Here is a 23,561-nt window from a genome sequence, read left to right as displayed (position 1 = left end):
CATGTGCAGGCCCTTGAAGGGAAGGCGGCCAGGGAAGGCTTCGCACATGCTCAGAAGGCTCGATTCGCCGTCCCTCCGGGCTGGTGCGGCTGGCAGCGTCAGGCGAGGCGGCCGCCTGGGGAGCCGCTGCCCCCCTCGCGTTGTCATGCCGACTCCTCGCCGCTGCCATCCTTCAGCCGTGTGAGCGAGCTGGCGGCGGCGGCACATGCCAGAGGAGCTGCCGTCAGTCATCAGCCTCGGCTGCCGCCGCCGCTCCGAGTTGCGCTTCTCCGCTTCTGCCTCTAACAAAAGGATCGGCGGCAGAAAGGAAGGTGGGAGAAGAGCCCGCGCGCGGGGCCAGAGGCAGCAGCCGCCGGGCAGTCCACCCTCCTCGGACTATTGTTGCAGCTGGCGAGAGGAAGAGGGGCGGGAGATGGAAGATGGAAGAAAGCGACGGTGGGGTAAGAAAAACACAAAACGCAAAAAAACTCGCCTCCTCCTCTTCCCCCGTGGCTTGCTTCTGCTTCGCGCTTAGCTTTGTAACCCGAGGTGCCCTGTGGCTTGCGCTGCTGCACATCCACGCTGCCCAGGTGCCATGCCGCTGTATGCCCCGGACCCCACCCCAAGAATCAGCTCCTTGTGCCTGTGGGCGAATGAACGGGAGACAAAGACGGCCCCAGCGCTGCCTTTTTAGCTTTGGAAGAATTACGTCTCCCCGCTGCCCTCGTGGCAGCCGCCACCCCTTAAGCACATTTATGGATTTCGATGGGGGGGGGGGTGATGGTGGGGAGGGGGTACCAAGCCTGGCCGTAGAGCGAGTCCAATCTAGGCTGAGGAAACCCGGGTTCAAATTCCGGAGTGGCTCAGACATGCACAAAGTTACTCACCCGCATTTGGACTAATCTACCTGGTAGGGTTGTTGTGGGGGGGGAAAATGGTGGGAGAACGAGTCACGGCAGTTCCATCTGAGCCTCTTTGCAAAAGAATACCATTATAATCGTGTAATAACATATCCTTCCAGCTTTGTAGTTCAACACTGGATTTAAAAATCTTCATTTTTTTTTTTTGTAGAACTCATTACATATTTCTTCCCCCTCTCCCCCTACCCCATCATACAAAAAATACTGATGTATCTGGCAGGTTTATTGTAGGCATGAAAACGCTGGCATTGGAAAAGCAGTGCCCTGAACTATTTTTTTTTCCTGTTAATATGTTTGCAATTTGGAGTGTTATAATGCTAGCATAAAGCATTTAAGCAGACTTTAATAAGGCTAATTTCCAGCTATCCCTTCAGAATCATCTATGGATTAAAAAGTGCACAGATATCTAAATTTACAATGAAAGTGCTTCAGCAGCCAAAACAAAGTTGCAAGTTGACATATTTTTGCATTGCATTTGCTGTGGTTGTCATTTTGATTTTCTTCACCTCTGTTTGTTCCATGATCCTTCCTCCTCTCACCTATGAGCAAATCCCACTACGCTCAGGAGGCTTTCTTGTGATAGACATACACAGGATGGGGTGGGCAATTAGATTTTAAACCTATCAGGGCAGGACCCGTCTCTCTTTACGTAGCCCCTAGATTTTTAATTACCTGCATACTGTAAAAATGGTTAATTTGTTGAGCGAATGCAAATACGCATTTCCGCCCCTCGCATTTGCGCACTCTGGCCGTACATCCTGTAATTGCTTGCAGGTCCTTGCACATATGATCTCTTCTCCTTTTTCTAGTTGATTGAGAGCATCTGTCTGTCCGTTTGTTCTCCTTATATGCAAAGAAGGATGATGTGAGAAAGATCTTTTCCCTATTCCATCTGATTGTTTGGGTCCTATTTTTAGTTTTAGAGATCAAACTCTGTTTAAGAGATTGCAGTGATGAACTTGGGAAGTTCTCCCAATCAGGGTGCTTTCAAATGTTTGTCAACAGTTTCTCCTGAAAGAAAGGAAAACTTCTTGGGAATGATTAGTAGTGATGGTTGATATTTGGCTCTGTTTTGACAGCTGTTTGAAGATGGAAAGATCCATTAAGGCACAGTAATTATTTTAAGAGTGGGTAAGGCATAGATTTCAGCTGCTTTCTTGAAAGAGGGCAGCAGTGGATATGGGGGGACTGGCCTGGGGCTCTGCACTGCAGAAAGAAAAGGAAGACCCCAGATGTTGGACAGTAGGCCGACCACCTTTTGAAGTCAGTGAGCTAATACTACACATTGTCGTTTAGATTAGGCAACCTGATGCCTACTGGATGTTTTGGATTTCAGTTCTCATCAGACCAAGCATTGTGGGAGTTGTAGGGGACAGGCATTTATTTCTATGGATAATGCAGGATTGTAAGCAAATGATCAAGAAATGTCTGATTCATCCCAACAGGACTCCAGGTTCTATTTAATATTAAAAGGAGAAACGGTCTGTCTCTTTTCCTTAGAGGATCATTTTACAGGCTGCAGTCCATCCATTTGCTTGACATGATTGTCAGCCCCATTAGATAGATCAGACCAGGAAATCAACTCCACAGGAAAATCAGAACTATACTTTATTCAGTTTAGCTATAATAACAGAACCTTGCAAGCCTGATTATCAGTGAATCAGAGGGGTATCTGAGCTGCTTCCAAATATTATCTTGTTTCCTATGTCTTGAAGAATGTTTCAGCCCCCTTTGCCTAGGTAATGCTCTTGCATATTTCTGTAAAATAAGTTTGCCTGAACCTTGATCTGAGGCAGAGTGTGCAGCTTTTGTGCCTTCACTGTGATTTCCTGATTGTACTTTTGGATTCTGTTTTCTACATGACAGCCAGCCTTCCCCAATCATAATTATTTTCAGATGTATAGACTTCATCCCCCATAGATCTGCAGCCAACTTGGCCATTGCTGAGAGCTGTTGTAATTAAAGTCCACACATAGGGAGAGCATACCTGGTAAAAGGTGAAAAATGGAGAATGCTTAAGCACATTTAACAAAGGAATGGAAATACAACCTTTATGTGCAGTTTTTGTAGTGCAAATGATCAGGAAAACTGCTTTGCATAGTGAAGAATTTGTTATGCCCACAGATAGCGTTCCTGTTTTGTGAAAGATGCAGAGATACTGTATGTGTAACTGTGTGATTCAAAGTATATCTCAAGTCTATATATGCCAGTTTTTTTTTTTTTCTTCTCTACCAGTTCAAATCAGGACATTGGTAGAAGCAAAACCTGCACCCAGAGATCCCAGTTGATGCCCACTCTTATGGAACTACATTAGTGTCTCTATTATCCATACCAATTGCTGACCGAGAGGTCTTCATAAAATGACTGAACAGTACAGAAAGTCAAATAGCTGGGCTGCCTGAAGAAATCTTATGATTCTGAATGACTTAATGGAACTTCTAAGGGAGAAGCCAGATTCTGATAAAGCCCCAGCTCATTGCTGACTCTGCCAGCTCAGAGGCTGATACAAAGAAAGGAGGAGCAATACCAGAAGATCTTTCTGGTCCAGTAAAAGCCTTACTGAATGAGCAGAATGGAATAAGATTGCATAAGATAGCCTACTTCAAACAAAACACCCTGGGCATCTTCAATACTATAATGAAAAAATTACTGTGGTATTGAAAATGCCAGTGTATTTTGTTAATTTCCAACATTGCCTTGAAGCCTCTTGTTTATTTTGCTCCTTATGGTTTGGACCACAATGCATAGAGAAGCAGGTGGAGGTTGTGGCTGGGAGGGGGGTTTGCCCAACTTTGGCTGGTGTGCCAGTTTTGGGGTTGGAATATTTGGCAACAGTGATTCATGCACTAATCTTCTTGTATATACAGTTGCAATCAAAATTATTCAACCCCCATTGCAAATCAGGTTGATTGTCAAAATGTACAGACTTTCAGCTGTTTGCAATGAACAAATCAAACAAAAGCAATTGAAATGGCTCAACAACGAATGCTTCAAGTGGTGTCCCCAAATTCAACTGAAAATGCAACTTATAATTTCTTCAGTCTCAAAATTATTCAACCCCCTGAATAGAATCCGTCACAACAGCACGCATACGTTATGCAAAACTAGGTGTTGTCTCAAGCACACCAGATGTAACTAATTAAGGGCTTCATTAGTTGCACCAGGTGTGCTTGAGCTGGAACACATGAAATACCTGAAGCGGCTAAGGGTTTGTTGAGTGTCACATTTGACTGCATCTTAGAAATACAGTATGGCTAAGTCAAAAGAATGGACCAAAAAGGTAAGAGAAGAGATCATCACCCTTCACAAATAAGGAATGGTACAAAAAGATAGCGAAGGCACAGAATATTCCTAGAGTCACTGTTGGAAGCATAGTTCACAAGTTCAAAGTCAAAGGAACTGTCCTGACAAGCAGTGCTCATGACAGAAACAGTGGTTACACTACCTGGATGGGGCAGAAAAAGGAAGCTGTCAATGGCTGCAACCAGATTTCTGAGAAGGCAGATGGAGAGAAACCCTCGAGCGACTGCAAAAGACCTGCAGCAAGACTTGGTAGCAACAGGCACTGAGGTTTCAGTGAACACAGTAAGGAGCTTACTAAACACAGAATGTTCCCGTGCCAGAACTCCAAGACGTACACCACTACTGACCCAAAAGCACAAGAAAAGTCGGCTCCAATACGCTCAAAATCATGTAAATAAGCCACAGAAGTTTTGGGATTCTGTTCTGTGGAGCGATGAAACAAAACTGGAACTTTTTGGCCTGATGGATCAGCGGTATGTCTGGAAGAAGAAGAATGAAACATGCGCTGAAAAGAACACTCTGCCTACAGTTAAGCATGGTGGTGGCTCAGTGATGCTCTGAGGCTGCATTGCATCCTCTGGCACTGGAAACCTGCAGCGTGTGGACGGCAAGATGGATTCATTGAAGTATCAGGAAATCCTAGGAGAAAACGTCATGCCGTCTATAAGGAAGCTGAAGCTTGGGTGTCATTGGAACTTCCAACAGGACAATGATCCCAAGCATACCTCAAATTCCACTAAGGCTTGGATGCAGAAGTAGTCCTGGAAGATTCTACAGTGGCCATCACAGTCATCTGACTTGAACCCCATAGAAAATCTCTGGTGGGATTTGAAGGAGGAGGTTGCAGCACACAAACTCAAGAATATTACTGAACTGGAGGCCATTGCTCATGAGAAATGGGCTGATTCCTCAGGAACACTGCCAGAAGCTGGTATCTGTCTATGCATCTCATTTGCAGCAGGTCATAACAGCAAAAGAGTGCTCTAGTAAGTACTGAAGATGCTTGCCATGAAGGGGTTGAATAATTTTGAGACTGGAGAAGTCATGATAAGTTGCATTTTCAATTGACTTTGGGGACATCACTTGAAGTATTCATTGTGTTGAGCTATTTCAATTATTTTTGTTTGATTTGTTCATTGCAAACAGCTGAAAGTCTATACATTTTGACAATCAACCTGATTTGCAATGGGGGTTGAATAATTTCGATTGCAACTGTAGACTACTAATCTGCTCTACATAAAGCTGCCTTTGAAAATAACTTCAAATTTTTAACTAGACTAAAATGTGACTCTTCATCTGCTGTAAAGAGTAAGGAAGATGACTTTGACATAGACAGGCCAGATCTGTTACCAAAGTGACAGGGGAAAAACATGGAATAAATCCCAAACAAAAAATAGTTACGCAGTAGCAATTGAGGCAGACACCTCCCGTAATCACATGAGTATAAAGGGGTGGGGGGAAGTCAAGCACAATTATACTTGCAAGTTTCTGTTACTGTAGCCAGAAAACTGCAATAAAAGTAGTTTTAGATTTCTTGTGGAGTTGATTTCTTGGTTTGGTCTGCATAGTGAGGCTGACATCAGCTAACTGGAGGTAGCAGATTTAGCAGTGAGAAAGCTATGTTGTGTTCCAGGCATTGGTTACCAGTCTGCTTCTAAGTCCAGTTCAAACTGCCAGTTATTGTCTTGAAACCCTTGCATGGCTTGGCACTCGGGTGCCTACAGGATCATCTTTCCTACCAAGATTTGCTCCTTCCTGTGCAATCTTTGAGGGAAGGACTGCTGAAGGACCCGCCCAGAAGGCAGGGTAATCTAAAGGGTGGATAGTAATGAAGTTGAGCTTGACAGAAATATGCAGGAACTGTTACTTAGCGGCTGAAGCATTTTGTAAGTCCAGAGCAGTGAGGTAACATTTGAAAACAGCTTATGCAGACACCTCCCTGTTTCACTGGAATATAAGGAGGAGGAGAAAGTGCAGCACATCAGACTTGCAAGGTTCTGTTATTGTAGCCAGTGTCAGTAAAAGTAGTTTGAGCCTTCCTGTGGAGTTGATTTCCTGGTCTAGTCAATCTAGTGAAGCTGAATTCCATCTAGCAAGTTTGATTGTGCTATACGTCCTCTTTCTTATAGTTCAGTGAATTAGGGAGGTGTCTGCCTGGGCCACTTGACAAGTTCAGAAGCACCAGTAAGCATGACTTGTTCACCATCCTTTATTCAGCAGCCTACTGCTACAGCAGATGACAGTTGGTAAGACAAAAGGGCGGGGGAGGAGGGAGTTGTGCCCCACCCACCTTTGGCTCTAGCCCCACCCACTAACAACCTGTAGTTACCCTAACAGAGTGCAGTTTACAATAACAACAGAAAAGTTTCCCGCCCCTGTTGTACACAGTAGTAAAACAGTTTTAAACGGTAATATAGGCAAAGGTGGCCGCTCCTCTTCCCAATAAATTTAAGGTTTAAAATGTGAAGGAGCTTTTGTTTGTTTTTAAACAGATTTCTATCCAGAAGGTTTTTTTTAATAAAAAAAATACATTAACAAGGTATTCAAAATAATAAAAACAATAAAACTTTATTTAAAAGACAGTTTTAAAAACACACAGTCTGGGAGAGAAGAGAATATACTGTACGTATACAGTGCCCATAGCAAACATAAGTAAAACAGAATCCCATGTTCCAAGATTTCATTGGAGTTAGGGATTAGGACTTGCCTTACAGCAGCTTTTCCAATCTGATGCACTTTTTGATTATGCTGGCTGGGGTGATGGGAATTACAGTCCAACAGATATGAAGGGCAAACTGGGGAAGTCTATCTTGCAAAGGGTACTCTATAGATGTGGAGATGGAGAATCTCTAATCTGCCGCATTTAGTAGATGTATATTCCTTACTCATTGCCGTAGGGGGCATAGCTACAATTCCCTGCATGATCATACATGATTTAATGAGCATAGCTCGAAACGTATGTTTTAGGCCCTTCATTTGTAGAGATGGGTGTGATTAATAAAATCCAGCAGCATACCTGCAAAAGGTTCAATTCAGCCCAGCCCTGCTCCCTATATACACATCTCAAACAGAATTTTCATTTCCAATTTTAATTGGTAGATCAAACAATTAAAGATGTGTAGTGTGACCTTATGCACATTTACTCAGAAATCAACACTAGCAGATCTTATTTCTTATTAAATGTGTTTATAAATGCAGCTTCCAAATGCATTTTTTGTTCTTCATTATTTAATAACTCAAAAACAGCCTCTTTAATAAAGTAGAAATGCTAGCAGGGTAAACATTACTTTTTTTTTACACCATGGACTGTAAATGAATCTCTACAGAGATTCATTTACAGTCCATGGTGATGAAACATACAAAATCATAACAAAATCATAAAACCTGAACCGTACAATAATGAAGTTAAAAACTTTTTACAGTAACATCCATATTGTTGTATGCAACAAAACATATGAATGAGTAAATTAATCTAAATATTCAATAGAGTGTGTTCCCAAGTAGGTGTGATTTCAATCCTGACCCCAAACAATGGAAATGAACTGGAAAAGATTAGTCAGATCTTTAACTGAAATCTGACCAAAAGTAAGAACTGGGGAAGCCAAATAGACCTGGAGAACTCTACAACATCTAAGAATCTCAGCCACCTCTTGGTTGGACTCTGTCTGACCACTGCAATTTAAGCTTTAGCGTTTCATTTAAGCTTAATAAATGTAACCATTATGCAATACATACTTAGTTTATGTTTTCACCTAATCTACAACAGTCAACATAGGTACTCCAGATTTATTGACACCTCCTCATCCTGCTGTGATGGCAAATTATCTGCTGCTGTGACACCTATCAGCTAGGACAAGTTTTTTCCTCTACCACAACACTAGACAATCCAGATTTATCTGAGGAATTATAATCAGCAATAGCAAAGGATAATTTCAGGAAAAGCACAACAGACCCTTTCAGTTTAAGTGATATTGTTGGGGAAAATGCATACTAATTTAGTTATGCACAAAAGAGGAATAATCTTTAGAACAAAACTGTTCATATTCTGATGGTCTGGTAAACCTTGCCTTCCTTTGTCCTTCCTCTACTATGCTTTTTCTTAACATTCATTTATACAATTATTTAGAGACTGGCCACTTCCAAAAGGACTCACAGCAGTTTACAACAAAGATACTAGTAATAATTCAAAACAACCATCACCTGTTATGAATATGGATGGTGAGCAGGAGGGGGCCCCTATTCAGGGGGGAAAACACATGCGTAGTTTAGAGGATTTGAACTGTCCTTCAAAGAAACTCAGAGCAGACCCGCCTTGCGTTTTGGGGTTTATCTGTCTGGGTTTCCCACGCTCCTTCAGTTTGGTAGGATTTTCTGCCTACTATAGCGGTTAATAAACACTAGAGACAACCTCCTTGTCTCAGAGTGGTTTTTTGCTTAAGTCAGGACATCACCCAGTCTAATCTAATGAACTAAGGCAGCCTTGATACCCTCAGCACCCCTTCTCTCTGAGGAATAAAGAGGGGTTTAAGTCCTCCTTGAAGGCTGAAAGGTTAAGGGCATTCCCTACCCTGGAAAGCAGGGTGAGAAGTTAAGTCAAGCTCATACCCTGTCAGCCCCAGTAGGTAGAGCAGACCAGGAAATCAACTTCACAGGAAGGCTAAAGGGGTGCCACAGAACTTGACACTCCATCCCCTCTTGTTCAACATCTAGGTAAAATCTCTGAGTAAGGTCATCCACAGGGGTTTGGTATCATCAGTATGCTGATGATATCCAATTAGATCTGTTGACCCCAAGCTAGCCAAGTGAGGCCATAGAGGTTCTGTCCCAGTTCTTCGGAGACTGTATGGGCTTGGATGGAGAGGAACCGACTCCGACTTGATCCTACCAAGACTGAATGGCTGTGGGTATTAGGACCACCTGGCTCAGGGAATTTTCCATATTTAATCTTGGATGGAGCTGCACTTTCTCATTCAGGAGTGGTGAGCAATTTGATGGCCACTTTGAACTTGGTCCATAACTTAACAGAACCATAGTTCCCAAGATCTGAAGTAAAAACATAGGTGCTTCCAAGCTAATCTGATATGATCCAACAGCAGAATTTACCCATCTCTATTCTGTGGAAGACTGTAATGTCAGATTGGCTTGGAATTGCAGCCTCTCTCAGGTGATCTCCCATTTTCAGTCATTCATATAAGAATAGAAATAACTCAGAAGGCTGTGAAGCAATCCTGCCGATTTGTAAGGAGAAATGAAGACTTGGTGGAGTAATCCTTCCTCTCAAGACAATGTGACTAGGATGGGTGTGTTACTTCTGTAGCAGTCTTACTGAAAAGCAATAAACTACAAAAAAGCGCTGTTGCTTGCTGCTGGAAATAAATCTCCAAAATATTCTCTCTCTGTTTCTTCAAATACTTTTAAAGCCAGTATATGTATTTTTGAAAATCCTATTTCTGTTGCTTTGAGATGGGGATTGCTAGTAGGAGGTGTCATGGTGAACTGAACATGTTTTCATTCTATTTTTGTGTGCAGGGAGAAACATTTGTTTGGGTTAATGGTGCATCAACTCACTCCCAGAGTGTTGCCAAGGCCAAATATGACTTTTTATTTGGTGGATCAGAAAATGAAACTACTTCAGAATCTGGTAAGCAACAACATTTCTACTCTTGGGCCACTTTCATCTCCTCACACATTATACATATTATTTTAACTTAGAGTTCATGCTGATTCTGATTTTATGAGGTGGGAGAGCAGCCTTTCCCAGCTTGGGTACCTTCCAGGTGTGTGGATTTCAATTCCCAGAATTCCAGGCATTGACCATGCAGCTGGATATTCTGGGAGCTGAAGCCCATGCATCTGGAGAGCAATAAGATTGGGGAAGCTGGGTTAAGAATTCTGGATAAGCAGAAAATAATGATGTTGGTGTATTTCTTTGGTACAAGTAAGAACTGGTGAAGGGAGCTTCAACTCCTTTAACTTTTAATATGACTGTCACCCTTCATCTGTACTAGCTCAGAGATTTGGATTCAGCAGGAGCCCTTGTTAGCCCTTGTCCTTGGCATAAGCAAAGCTCTGAAAGAATACTGAGTAGTCAAGTTGCAGAAGGTCCTATTAAAAATAAAATAAAATGCTGATAGTATCGTTGCCTGGGATGCAGAGTATGGGATCAATCTGGCTATTTATCTATATCTATATCTATATCTATATCTATATCTATATCTATATCTATATCTATATCTATATCTATATCTATATCTATCTATCTATCTATCTATCTATCTATCTATCTATCTATCTATCTATCTATCATTTCAATTTATATGGCCACCCATCTCAAATACATGACTCTGGCTGGCTAACAACAGTTAAAAGATATATAACACTCCTCCCATTTACAATACACACACACACACACACCCAGAGTCAGCAGCTGATGTAATAAAAACCATTCAACGTAACTATTGCATTATCAGTGAATGTTATCAGACATTTATTATATTTGAAGTAAAAATGTAGGTTTGTTAGGATATACATGAGTCTACAAAAGCCTCACTTTTACTTAAACTATATCTTAAGAGAGGGAAAGAGGAGAGAGAGAGAGAGAAGAAGTTCCTTTTTGTTTCTTCAAAACAGAGACTTACAATACCTGTAGGCCTGTGGCGGATTTCGGCAGTGCTGCTGGTTCTCAGGAAGGAGGGAGCACATTTCAAGGAGGAGGGCAAGATAAGAGAAAACACAACCCGGAGCTGGAACATGGGAAGACTAAGAGGTTCAGACTAGCCCCCACCCACTCCCCAGGCCCTCCCAGGTTATTTCCCCTTTGGTTAGGTAGAGTAGCTTTTGTCTGGCAAGATTCTGTCTATACGGTGTGAGCAAATAAAGAACTGGAGTTTGAATGGTCTGACTCTACGTTGTTCTTGGGCTGGGCCTGACACCAGTGAGAAACAGGCATGGGGATAGTGTATGAAGACTCTCTTATCTAACTCTTGGTATATGCCATAGTGGTTAAAGCACTTCATATAGAGATGATGCATTTCCAATAACTAATCCTGATACAATATTCTTAGCAATTCATGTGGCTTTTTCATTTAGTATGATTTGTTGTGGTTTACTGAAGAATGAATTGAATTGGCAGGACGTAGTTGCTTGATTGCTCTACCCTGTGACCATTGCTGTAGCAGCTCCAGAAAACTTGCCCAATGCAGTCAAGAGGCAATGTGAACCCTAGTCTGGATATGTTCTATGAGTTGGATTAGAAATCCTCATCTAGTAATTCTGCCTTGCTGGTAATCCTACTTTGGACATATTACGTGAAGACCCAGCTCTCTTCTCATTGAAGCTGTACTGGCATTTTTGTTGTAATAATGTTGCTTGCTCAGTTCCCCTGCTCATGTTTCATGAGAATTAGGCAATTTGGGGCTCATCAGGCATTTTGAACTACAGCTCATATATCCCTTACCATTTGTCAGAAGCTGAGGGGGGTTGAAGTTATAAGTCATAAGCACCTGATGGACATCTCAGGACACCAGCTTGCTTGTTTATGATGAAATATGTGCAAGGGAGCTGAACAAGTTCAAATGTGTTAATCCAAAGGAATTAATGAATCCCAGGCCCAGGCAAATTGTCTCAGTCTATTTGCTTACCCTTAGATCTTCCTTGCTGCCATTGCAAAACAAGCATGTTTTCTTTGCCACTGCCCTCTGCCACAGGGAGGCTGGACCTATTTGGTCCAGAAAGAGCTTGGGTTTGTACTTGATGGTCTGCTGCATGGTCCTACTGAGGCCCACATTCTTGCCTGGAACCATGATTGTGAGGGCTTTGGATCGGATTGCGCCCATACGGCCTCTCTTCTCTTGTGGATTCCAAAACTTCCCTTGGTTTACAGAGTTGCTGAGGGAGATGAAATGCGTAAAGAGATGCCTAGAGTACCACTGGAGGGCAACAAGGAGTGAACCCAACCAAGTATGAGTTAGAGCTGCTATTAAGGCATAGCTCATGGCAGGAAGGGTGGTGAAACCTCAATGTTTCTCCACCCTTCTTGCATCTGTCGACAGTTGTCTGGTGGAAGTTGGACTCTAACCTTGGAGCAGGTACTATGGAGGTGGCTGGGTCCCAGTCTAACTTAGTGATCTGGGAGGAGTTTGTTCCTGTTGGATGAAGTGGAAAGGACTCTCATGATGTTAGTTATTACAAAATTTGTTATTCGTTATTAGTAGATTATGCCTAACCATCCCATCACATCTATGGCTCCTGTCCACAAGTGCCATTCTGGGACCCAGAAAGAGGGCCTTCTCTGTTGTGGCACCTACCCTTTGGAATGTCATCCCCCAGAGATTAGGTTGGCTCCAACCTTGTTAGCTTTTCACAAGGTCTTAAAGACATGGTTTTGTCACTGAGTTTGGGGATTTGGATGTGTGATAGAGCCCATGCAACAGTTGTGTTGATTGGTCTGTCGCTTGCTTGTTTTTTTATCTTGGTTGCTGATTATGCATGTATTACTTTTATAGTTATACTATATGGTGTTATATGGTGTTGTTAACTGGTACTACCTGCCCTGAGTCATGAATTGAGATGGGTGGCCATATAAATTGAAATATTAAATCAATCAATCAATCTGGGAGACTGAACTGGGCTCACTGACCTAAGCATATAGAAATTACCAATAATGGTGTCTGTCAGGGTCAGTCTCGCTTCGCAATAAGACACAGACTCACTTAATGGGTATTAAGGATTTCTGGTTTATTGGAATGGTGGCTGACAGAACGAAAAACGGGAATGGGGTGTGTGGTGTGGAGGTGCCCATTTTATACCCTCTTGTAGGGCCACGGGCTCCTCCACCCTCTATTGTGCCAATCCCTCTTGATGGGATCCTTGATGGCTGCATGGGCGTTTTCCCGGTGTCTTCTCTTGTCCTCTCGATTCTGGTGTGTCCTCCGGGGCACCAGGTGCAGCTTATCTCTGCTCATCCGATGTCCTTCTTTTCAGCTGTATATGGGTCCATGGGTGTGGGTGCTTTGGGTGCTTGTTTTAATCCCTGGTTTAATTATCTTCTTCCTCTATTCCTTGATGATCATGATCTACGTTGTGAGGCTCTTTGTGCCTTGCAACGAGGTCATGACATGCTGCCCCCCAAAGATGTCTTTATGGTGCTGGTTTCTCTGGGTATGCCTTGTGGAACTGTCTAGCTAGTTGTCTTGCCAGGACATGTTGTGCCTGGACCCACTCTGGGTGTGGGAAATGTTTCCATTTAACGAGGTATTGCAGCTTACCTCTTTGCTTTCTTGAGTCCAGTATCTCTTGTACTTCAAAATGTTGTTGGTTGTCTATCATTACGGGTGGGGGCGGGGGTTCTTCCATATGCCATTTGGATGTGCTTGTTGGTTTCAGTAGTGCACAGTGGAATACTGGGTGGACCCGTCTCAAGTTGTGGGGCAGTTCCAGTTTGAAAGTAACTGGGTTGATTACCTGTGTGATTTTGAAGGGTCCGATGAATTTCGGTGCCAGTTTCTTCGAGGGTTGTGAGGTTTTTATGAACTTAGTGGAGAGGTAGACCCTATCTCCCACTTTGTAGTTCGGCGCCTCTGCCCTGTGGTTGTCCGCATATTTTTTGTATGTGGTTTGTGCGTCTGCTAGGGCCGTTTGGATGATTGGCCAGGTTGTTGCCAGCTGTGCCACCCAGTCGTCTGGTGAGCAGGGCGGGGTCTCTGGTTGCGGCAGTTCTGGTATCGGTACAAAGTCCCTTCCGTAGACCACCTTAAATGGGGTGTGGCCAGTGCTCTGATGTACCGCATTATTATAGGCTACCTCTGCAAAAGGTAGTAGGTCTACCCAGTTGTCCTGTTGGTAATTTATGAATGCCCTCAGGAACTGTTCAAGTGTTGAGTTTAGGATCTCTGTAGATCCGTCCGTGTGTGGATGCCACGCAGTGGACAGTGCTTGCTTAGTCCCAATTAGTTTTAAAAATTCCCGCCAAAACTTTGACGTGAACTGTGTGCCTCTGTCGGTCACCAACCTGTAGGGGGCGCCGTGAATCCTGTATATGTGTGTTAGGAACAAGCGTGCCAGTTGTTGTGCGGAGGGGATGGTTGCACACGGGATGAAGTGTGCCAGCTTTGAGAAATAGTCTTTTACCACCCATATCACTGTTTTCCTTTGGCTGGGTGGGAGGTCCACAATAAAATCCATGGAAATTTCTTCCCATGGGCGGGAGGGGCTGGCTACTGGCTGTAGCAGCCCTTGGGGTTTCCCCCCTTTCCGTTTGGTGGTGGCACATGTGGGGTAGTTGGCCACGTAATCTTTCACGTCTTTTCTCAGGTTTGGCCACCAAAATTGCCTCCTTGTTAGGTGAAGGGTTTTTACAAACCCAAAATGTCCCGCAGTCTTGTCATCGTGCGATCTGTGTAAGATTTCCCCCCGCAGTGATTCTGGCACGTACAAGGCTTTCTCTTTCCAGGCGATGCTGTCCTTGATAGATACATGGTGTCAGTTGTTTTGCAACCGTGTATCTGTTTGTAGTGCTTATGTGAGTCTTTGTTGCCAGTTCGGTGAAATTGAACGCCGGCTCCGATCGTTCCCTGTCGTTCGTGCTGGCGTGCGCTGATTCCGTGTTTGGCTGCGCGTGACAGCTGGGCAGCCCAGCTGTTTCTCGGTCCATACTGTCCCCACGATGTCGGAGGCTTGCGTGTCGTCCTGTGGCCATTGGGAGAGGGCATCCGCCAGGAAGTTCTTCTTGCCCGGTATGAACTTCAGCGTGAAATTGAACCGGCTGAAGAACTGAGCCCAACGCACCTGCTTCGGGCTGAGCCGTTTTGGCGTGCTGAGTGCCTCCAGGTTCTTGTGGTCCATCCAAACCTCGAAGGGGCAGGTGGCCCCTTCCAGCAGGTGCCTCCACGTTTCCAGAGCTGTCTTTACTGCGAACGCCTCCTTTTCCCATACATGCCATCTCCTCTCTGTTTCAGAGAATTTGCGGGAAAGGTAGGCGCAGGGTTTTAGGTGGTTGTTGGAGTCCCTTTGGAGCAGGATGGCTCCGATGGAAAAGTCGGAGGCATCTGCCTGCACCACAAAAGGCTTGGTGGGGTCGGGGTGTTGTAGCACTGGCTCAGCTGTAAAGAGGTTTTTTAGTCTCTCAAATGCTGTTTGACAATCAGCTGTTCAGTTTAGTAGCGCCCCCGGGTTTCTTGAATTGCGCGTGTCCCCCAAGCCCTTAGTCTTAAGTAGGTTAGTTAGGGGTAAAATAATCTCTGCCAGCCTTGGGGTGAACCCCCTGTAGAAATTGGTGAATCTGAGGAGGCTTTGGAGTTGTCTCCTCGTGCGTGGGCGCTCCCACGCCAGTATGGCTTGGACCTTGCTTGGGTCCATTTCTATTCCTTTAGCTGAAATCCTATACCCTAGATAGTCAATTTATCTCTTGTGAAACTCGCACTTGGAGAGCTTGGCAAACAGCTCTGCCTTGCGGAGTTTCCTGAGCACTTCTTTTAACAAGCGTTCGTGCTCACGTTCCGTTTCCGTGTAGATTAATACATCGTCGAGGTAGACCAAAACCCCCTTAAAAAGGTGCTCACGCAGGACCTCATTAATTAACTGCATGAACACCCCCGGTGCTCCTGCCAGTCCGAATGGGAGCACCTTATATTGAAACGCCCCCAATGGGCAGTTGAAAGCAGTTTTCCACTCATCCCCCTCCCGTATCCGTATATGGTAATAGGCTTCCCTTATGTCCAGTTTAGAAAATACCTTACCCTTTGCCAGGTGGGACAAGATGTCCTTTATTAAGGGTAGGGGGTATTTATTTGAAATGCTTGCTGCGTTTAATCTGCGGTAATCTGTACAGAGCCTCAGTGACCCGTCCTTTTTCTCACGAAAGAGGACTGGCGCTCCTACTGGAGAGTTTGCAGGCTCAATAAAACCTCTTGCCAAGTTTTTGTCCACAAAGTCCCTTAATGCTGCCAGCTCCTGCTGGGTCATGGCATATATTTTGGGTTTGGGTAGGGGTACCCCCGGGACCAGTTCAATGGTACAGTCCATTTTCCTGTGGGGGGGGGAGTTTGTCCGCCTCTTTCTTGCCGAAGACGTCGGCGAAGTCCGCATATTTGGTTGGCAGTCCCTCTGGCAGTGCCGTCTCTCTGTGCTCTGCAGTCGTTGTTGCCCCCCCCCCCATGGCCGCTCGGGGGACCCTGTTCCCTGAAGGTGCTTGATAACGCCCGTCAGCAAACTTAATCTCTCTGGTTTTCCAGTTGATGACTGGGTTTTGCTGCGCGAGCCATGGGATCCCTAGTATGAGTAGGGGTTGCCCCACCGGTGCCACGATGAAAGCCAATTTTTCCTCGTGGCTGCTGAGCCTTAGCGCGGTTTCTCTGGTGTATTGAGTGACCGGGCCCCCTCCCGCTGCAGATCCGTCGAGCTGCGTGAACACCAAATGGTGCTAAAGTGGATAGCAGCGGAGGTTAAGCGCGGCTGCCAGGTCTGGGTGCATTAGGCTTTTGGAGCAGCCAGAGTCAATTAGTGCCCAGACCTTTTCAGTCTTATCCCCATGGGTGAGGGTGACACGGACATAGAGGGTGGGGCATTCCTCACTCACCCCTTTGTCGTTGCGCCTGTCACTGTTCTCCACCTGTCCTTCGGCGCCCCTTAGGCCAGGTGGTTGTCGTTTCCCGTCGGCTCGTCGGGATTGCTTCCCTCCTCCTCTGAGCTGTAAGGGAAGTGTCTGGCTCGGTACTCCCCCTTCGCTGCTGGTCGCTTTCTTGGCGCTGGGGTTGGTGCGGTTGGTGCCCTCCTCGTGCTCTCTCTGGATGTCGATTTGGGGCATGCTGCTGCCTTATGGTCTTCCTTGCCGCACGTGAAGCACTGCCCTTTGGCAAAGCGCCGGTCCCGTTCCTCCTTCCATGGTTGGGGTCTCGCCTTCCCCTGCCTTGCAGCTGTACGTGGGGGTCTCGCTGCCTCCGTCTGCTGCGCTTCCTTCTTGGCGTGGCGGAATGTGTCGTGGGCGTCCTCTGCTTCCCCCGCCAGCCGGATCCATTCCGTTAGGGAGTTGGGATTGTTGCGGCAGAGTGCCCACCGGAGAACGTTTAAGTTAAGTCCTTGTTTGAATTTCTCAATCAGAGTCGATTGAGACCAGGTGTCCACTTTTCCGGCTAGGGCTTGAAACTCCATGGCATACTCTGCCACGGAGTGCTGGCTTTGTCTGAGTGTTTTCAGCGCCCTTTTAGCTCTTTCTTGCTCCAGGGGGTCCCTGAAGTGCAGCTCCAGCGCCTGCAGGAATTCTGTGCTGTTCTGCAGCGTCCGGGCGCCTGATTGGCACAGCTGGACGTACCAATCGGCGGCCCAACCTTTTAGCTTTATGGCCAGGGCATTCACTTTGCCCCTTTCAGTTCTGAAGCAGGGACCCCATTCCTCGAGGTAGTACCTCGCGTTCGTTAGAAAAAAGGAGAGTTTAGAGGGGTCCCCGTCAAACTTTATGCCAAAGTCCTTGGCAGCCATTCTGGTTTGGCTCCCGGTCCCCTCTGGGCCATGCAGCGTGCTCCACGAGGGCTGATGCGGGTCGGATTGTCTCCAGTCCTCTTGCGGTATCCGTGTCTCTCTCTGGGTCTCCTCGCAAGTCAGTCGACCCGTCACCCGGGTGGGGGGGCGGGATGTTCTCCATCGGGTGGGCTCCTGGAGCCGGGCTCCGCTGTCGCTGCCACCGTACGCCGGGTCGTCCCGCCGTCTCTCATCCGGGTGCGCCTCCGATCGGCGGGTGGGCTCCTGGGATCGGGCTCCGCCGTAGTCGCCACCGTCCGCTCGGTATCCGCTCCGTCTCTCGTCCAGGTGCGCCTCCGGTCGTCGGGTGGGCTCCTTGGGCCGGGCTCCACCAGCACCGCCGCCGCGCTTGCCCCGCCGTCTCTCATTCGGGTGTGCCTCCGTGCTGCTGCCGCCGCGGGGTCCCTGCACTGCCGTCAGCTGTTGTAGCATCATCCGTATCCCCTGCACCCCCTCCTCCAGTGCGTCAAGCCTTGCCGCTGTCTGCGGACTCCCGCTGGTGCACTTGCCATTTTGCTCGCCCTCACCGTTGGCTGTCGTGGAGGGCGGACCTTCCCTTGGTCCCTCCGGGGTGCCAGGCGCTCCCTCGGCTCCGTGCGCCCTGGGTGGCGGTTCGTCTCGCGCTTCCTCCGGGGTTGCCTGCGAGCCTGGAGAGGGTCCCCTCATCTCGCCCCCGGTGGCCCGCAGGCTCCGGGGCACCGGGGTGGTTCCCTCCCCCTCCGCTTCCCCCGAGCTAGATCCCATACTTACCGGGGCGTTACACCGCCCGGACCTCAGCCACATCCCGCCCGAGGGGAGCGGGGCTTCGTCGCCAGGTGCCGAGGGGTTGCGCTGCCTCGCTCCGTGAGTTTCCATACCTAGCTGGGTCCCTCACAAGCTTGTTGGATAGGTGCTAGGTAAAAATTTTTTGGGGGGTTCCCGTTTTTATGTCAGGGTCAGTCTCGCTTCGCAATAAGACACAGACTCACTTAATGGGTATTAAGGATTTCTGGTTTAATGGAATGGTGGCTGACAGAACGAAAAACGGGAACGGGGTGTGTGGTGTGGAGGTGCCCATTTTATACCCTCTTGTAGGGCCCTGGGCTCCTCCACCCTCTATTGTGCCAATCCCTCTTGATGGGATCCTTGATGGCTGCATGGGCGTTTTCCCGGTGTCTTCTCTTGTCCTCTCGATTCTGGTGTGTCCTCCGGGGCACCAGGTGCGGCTTATCTCTGCTCATCCGATGTCCTTCTTTTCAGCTGTATATGGGTCCATGGGTGTGGGTGCTTTGGGTGCTTGTTTTAATCCCTGGTTTAATTATCTTCTTCCTCTATTCCTTGATGATCATGATCTACGTTGTGAGGCTCTTTGTGCCTTGCAACGAGGTCATGACAGTGTCCCACTTTAATCACTTTAATAAAGGGTTTGCTTGTTAAATAAGCAGAAATAAAGGATGGCGGGACTGAATAAAATACACAGAAGTAAACTGCAGTAGATCTGGAAGGATGTATGAGAGGTCCACTTACTGAAGTAGTTTTTAGTTTCTTAGTTTAAAAGATGAAAATGGCCTGTCTGAAATTTTGGGATTAACTGAGCTGTTAATTTCCTAGCTGAGTGCTTCATTTGGGGCTTTTCCTTCAGATTTTGGGATCTATAGCTCTGTTAAGTTCTGGACCAATTCAAAATGGCTTTTTCTTGAAACCAGCCTTTCTAAACAACCCTCTCTATACATAGGTATCCAGGTCAAGTCATGATCATGACAAATTCATTATGACAACACTGTACAACATAGCACACAAACACACATCCACAGAGCTGGGGGTTGTTACCTTATGGGTTGCTTTACTTTGTCTTAATATCATGCTAGGAGAACCTATTTTGGAGAAAGTATGAAATGAAGAGAGACAAATAACAATTTTAAAAGGTCCAGAAGATATGAAGTCAAAGGCACACAGGCATCCCCATCCAAAGCAGCCTTCAGTAAGGGTAAGGTCAAGTATAGAAAGAGTCAAAATGAAGTATTCAAACTGATAAGCTCAACTGATAAACTTGGTTGCAAAAACTTTATAAGTTTGGTTCTCTTCCGATTGCCTTGGATCACTTGTATTCAGATTGGCAGGCCAATTTCATTCTTCAAGCTGGAATTTCAGCCAAGCCTATCTGACCTTTGGGAGGATCCAGAGAGCTAATAGCCCAGGAACGGGGCACAAGGGAACTGCTACAAGCTCTAGGTTGAGATTCACCTTGACACCTTATTTGTCCCAAAGATAGAAACGTTACTCGGTGTTGCTTTTGTTCCCCCACAGATCATAGGGTGATTTGAACATGTTGGCTGTTTTCATGCATAACATGGTTGGCCTGGTTTTGATTTAGCATGATGTACAAATCACTGGTTGCTAAACCATGGACTAAGGCTTAGTGCCATCAATCAATCTGGGAGAATGAACTGGGCTCACAGACCTAGCATATAGAAATTACCAATAATGGTGTTCCCGCCTTAATCACTTTAATAAAGGGTCCATTTGTGAGCACATTTGGCATTTTGATTATTTGAATAGCACTTTCACAAAATGGCTGCCATGATGGGCATGGCTAGTAACAAAGCAGCCATTTATTAGAAGGAGAACTGATGGGTTTACTTCCAGCCTACCCTCATTAATCTTCTTGGATGCTCGGTGGAGAGATCACCTCAGTTTTTCTCTTGGTTCTAGGCAGGCAAGCACAATTTCAAACAAAGCACTCAGATGCAGCTTCCTATCATTTTCTGAGAATGCCTCTAAGATAGATAGATAGATAGAGAAAGAAAAAAAGAAAGAAAAAGAAAGAAAGAAGGGTATCTGAAGGATTTTGGACTTTTGTCAGAATGGTGAAATGAGTGTTCCACCCTCATGATGCAAACACCACTCTTTTTGAGTATGTGTGTAACTTCACGACAGACATACTGTATAAAAGGGTTGGAGCTTGCATTACAACAGCACAACGATCACTTCATCATTTCCCCCCTCCTTTCGGATACCTCTGTATTCCATGCGCAGAAGCATCCTTAGAAATAAAATACATGCTTAAGTCTGGCAGTAAGCTTCAGAGCATGCTAACTTCCTTTTAAATTTTTATTTAATTAAAATAACCTATAAACATCCCATAGGGGATGGAACTTGGGTTAAGCAAGATGTCCCAGGGCATCTCACATGAAGACTTATCCAATTGTGGTCTGTGGCGATAGATCGAGAGAGAGAGAGAGAGAGAGAGAGAGAGAGAGAGAGAGAGAGATCATATGCGGCTGCTGTAAAACTTTCTGACTTAATTACATAAACCATATAGCCTTTTGGGTTATATTTGTTCATTTTACTTTCTAGCTTTTTAACATTTTGATATTTAGTTTGCTTTTAGTGGAATTCTATAAAGCACCACCCTTTTTTAATGTGTGCATGATGTCATGAGGTATGTGTTGTGTGTGTGTTATATATGCACATACATACAGTATATATATAAAAATGTGATGGAACCAGTGTTTCAACAGTGTAAAGCTCACTTTATCATTTACCCTATTCTTTCAGACACTTCTGGTTACAGTGCCCAAAAGCATCTTGGGAAATAAAATACATGCTTAAGGCTTTAATAAAGTCTGTACCTGTAAAAAAAAGTTTACTGTGGTGTGTAAACCCATCCTTGAAGTGTAATGTTTTCATTGTACTCTGCATTGTCTTGACCCAAACATTCTGGTGTTAGCAGTAAAGGCAACCCATACAGTGTCACTGTCTCTCTGTTGGATTCAGTTATGGCAGGATTGTCAACCTGCTGTGCTCCACATCCAGATGTCCTGGAATACAGCTTCCATAATTTCTGTCTATCAATAAATTGGCTTGAATTTATTAGGTTATATTTCAAAGCATTTGAAGGGCTCCACACTGCCAAGGTAACCTCTGAGTTACTTGATATGGGGTAGGCAATGGAACAGAAATGGAACAGTGGTAGCAATAGTCTACTGTATCACTGTTTATTTGGACACTGAAATTCACAGTGGCTTTTCAGGAGTTCTGGATTGCAAGGCATAGGTTTGTATTCTGTTTCTCTTACGATGCTGATCTTAAATGGAATTGGAAAAAGTTGGAATGAGCAGTCATTGTTCTACTATTCTTTTTCAGATAGTTAAAGGGCTTCTGTTTTGCTTCCAGCCTTAAAACTAGGTAGGTGATCAGGAGATGGCTGATGAATATTTACTTCTGGGTGAGAAGATCTGGGGGCCGAGATCTGGAGAATCACTGCAGTGAGAACTGCTATAGCCTTTTGCTCTGTCTGTAGCTGCTTTCTCCAGTCTGTGGGGCGATTCTTGAAGCAATTACAACTGCTGGTTAGTTTCTGTGTTTGAGTATTCATGAAGTTTGTCAGGCTTGTGTAATAAACTTCCTAATACCACCACCTCCCACATGCGCACAGAGCCACCCATTCTTTAAAAAAAAAAAACTGAAGAAAGAAGTTTAGGTCATGAAAACTAAAGGAGCATTTATTCTAAATGAAAGGAGAAGAAAGACACCATTGATTCTTTTGGGATTTTGTAAAAACATTGATTTTTCAAGTGAAAAAAACTCTGAAGTGCCTCATAAGAAATATTTGCCTACTTCTAGAGCTTGGCTGGTGCCAGGCAGAGTTTTTAATGTGACACTTGTTTATGGAACACTCTTGACTGAAATGATTCTAGTAACTCAGCCTCCTGCCTAGAATTCATAGCACTCTAAATGTGGTGAGAATACAAATGGGTGTAGACGGGAAGGGGGAAGACAACCCTGATTAGTTGTGATTAGACAACTTGATAGTAGGGGTTTTAAGACATCTAAGTAAAGCAGTTGATCAGTCATCATCTGTCTTTTAACTGGTTGTTTAGGCAAATTTGCATAGTCCCAACAACATGGACATCTCTTGGAGATATGGAAGGAAGTTCAAGAAAACTTAAATTTAATAAACAAAGTTTGTCTGTGAAGAGAGTCTTACAGATTGCCCTACTTAGATGTTTTTTAGCAGCGGCAAGCGATCACCAACTAACATAGCACCAGGGATCACAAATAGTTGTCATTGATCACCTGATCAGTATTTTCCCTTAAGGATTATTCTTCTGCCAAAATCTCATTGACTTATCAGAGATAACTTCAGGCACCTAAGTTTGGTTATCAGAATTACTGTCTTGATTTTTCATTTCTTCTGTTGAAATTTCTCTTCTCGAAATATAATTTCTTTTGAGTTAGGTCTGACTTGCTCACCGTACAAACATGCCTGCTTGACATACATTTAAGGGTAAGAATGTGTCAGAGAGTACCGCTTGGTTATGATGCCTGAGCAGGTCATTCTCAGGCCCTCAACATAGCATGAAATCAAGCAAGCCATATACTATGGGAAAATATATGGTGACATCGCATTCGTGGTTGTTTGATAGGAGATAGATTAGAAGAAAGAAGGACTAAATTTTTGTGGAAATGAAGGTAAACTGCATCTAGCATTCCAGGGATCTCAGATTGTTAACGATAGGGAATTAGTTCTCAGGCTTGCAGAGGTAGCCCTTCCCTGTGGCAGGGTTAAACACGCACGCCTTAGCCAGGTAGCTCCCAATCTTTTCCCTTATACGGACCATTACATCATCAAGAAAAGCCGTTGAGAAGTAAATATGTATTCATTTATTTATTAAATTTAGAAGGCTGTGCAACTCCCAACGACTCTGGGCGGCTTATGTAATTAAAAGTAAGAAAACAAGCCGAAAAGAAAATAACATACGACCAGAGTAAACGTGCATTCGCCAAAGGTTCAATAGCTGTCATGAGTAATGATGGCGAGCAGGAAGGGGCTCCCATCCAGGGGGGAAAACGCAGGCGTAGTAC

At 45.1% G+C, this 23,561-nt stretch overlaps 1 protein-coding gene across 1 annotated transcript in view; it reads left to right on the top strand.

Annotated features, from left to right (window-relative positions):
* The first annotated feature begins 326 nt into the window (after positions 1-326).
* LOC134491277 (PH and SEC7 domain-containing protein 3-like) overlaps positions 327-23,561 on the top strand; it is a 163,742-nt gene continuing 140,507 nt past the window's right edge. The window contains exons 1-2 of the mRNA XM_063294914.1: positions 327-440; positions 9,732-9,843. Of these exons, the coding sequence (XP_063150984.1) occupies positions 420-440; positions 9,732-9,843 (133 nt within the window). The 5' untranslated portion in view covers positions 327-419. The remainder of the gene's footprint in view (positions 441-9,731; positions 9,844-23,561) is intronic.

Source organism: Candoia aspera, chromosome 2 (genome assembly GCF_035149785.1).
Source record: "Candoia aspera isolate rCanAsp1 chromosome 2, rCanAsp1.hap2, whole genome shotgun sequence".
Lineage (NCBI taxonomy): Eukaryota > Metazoa > Chordata > Lepidosauria > Squamata > Boidae > Candoia > Candoia aspera.
This window is presented reverse-complemented; position numbering and strand designations above follow the sequence as displayed.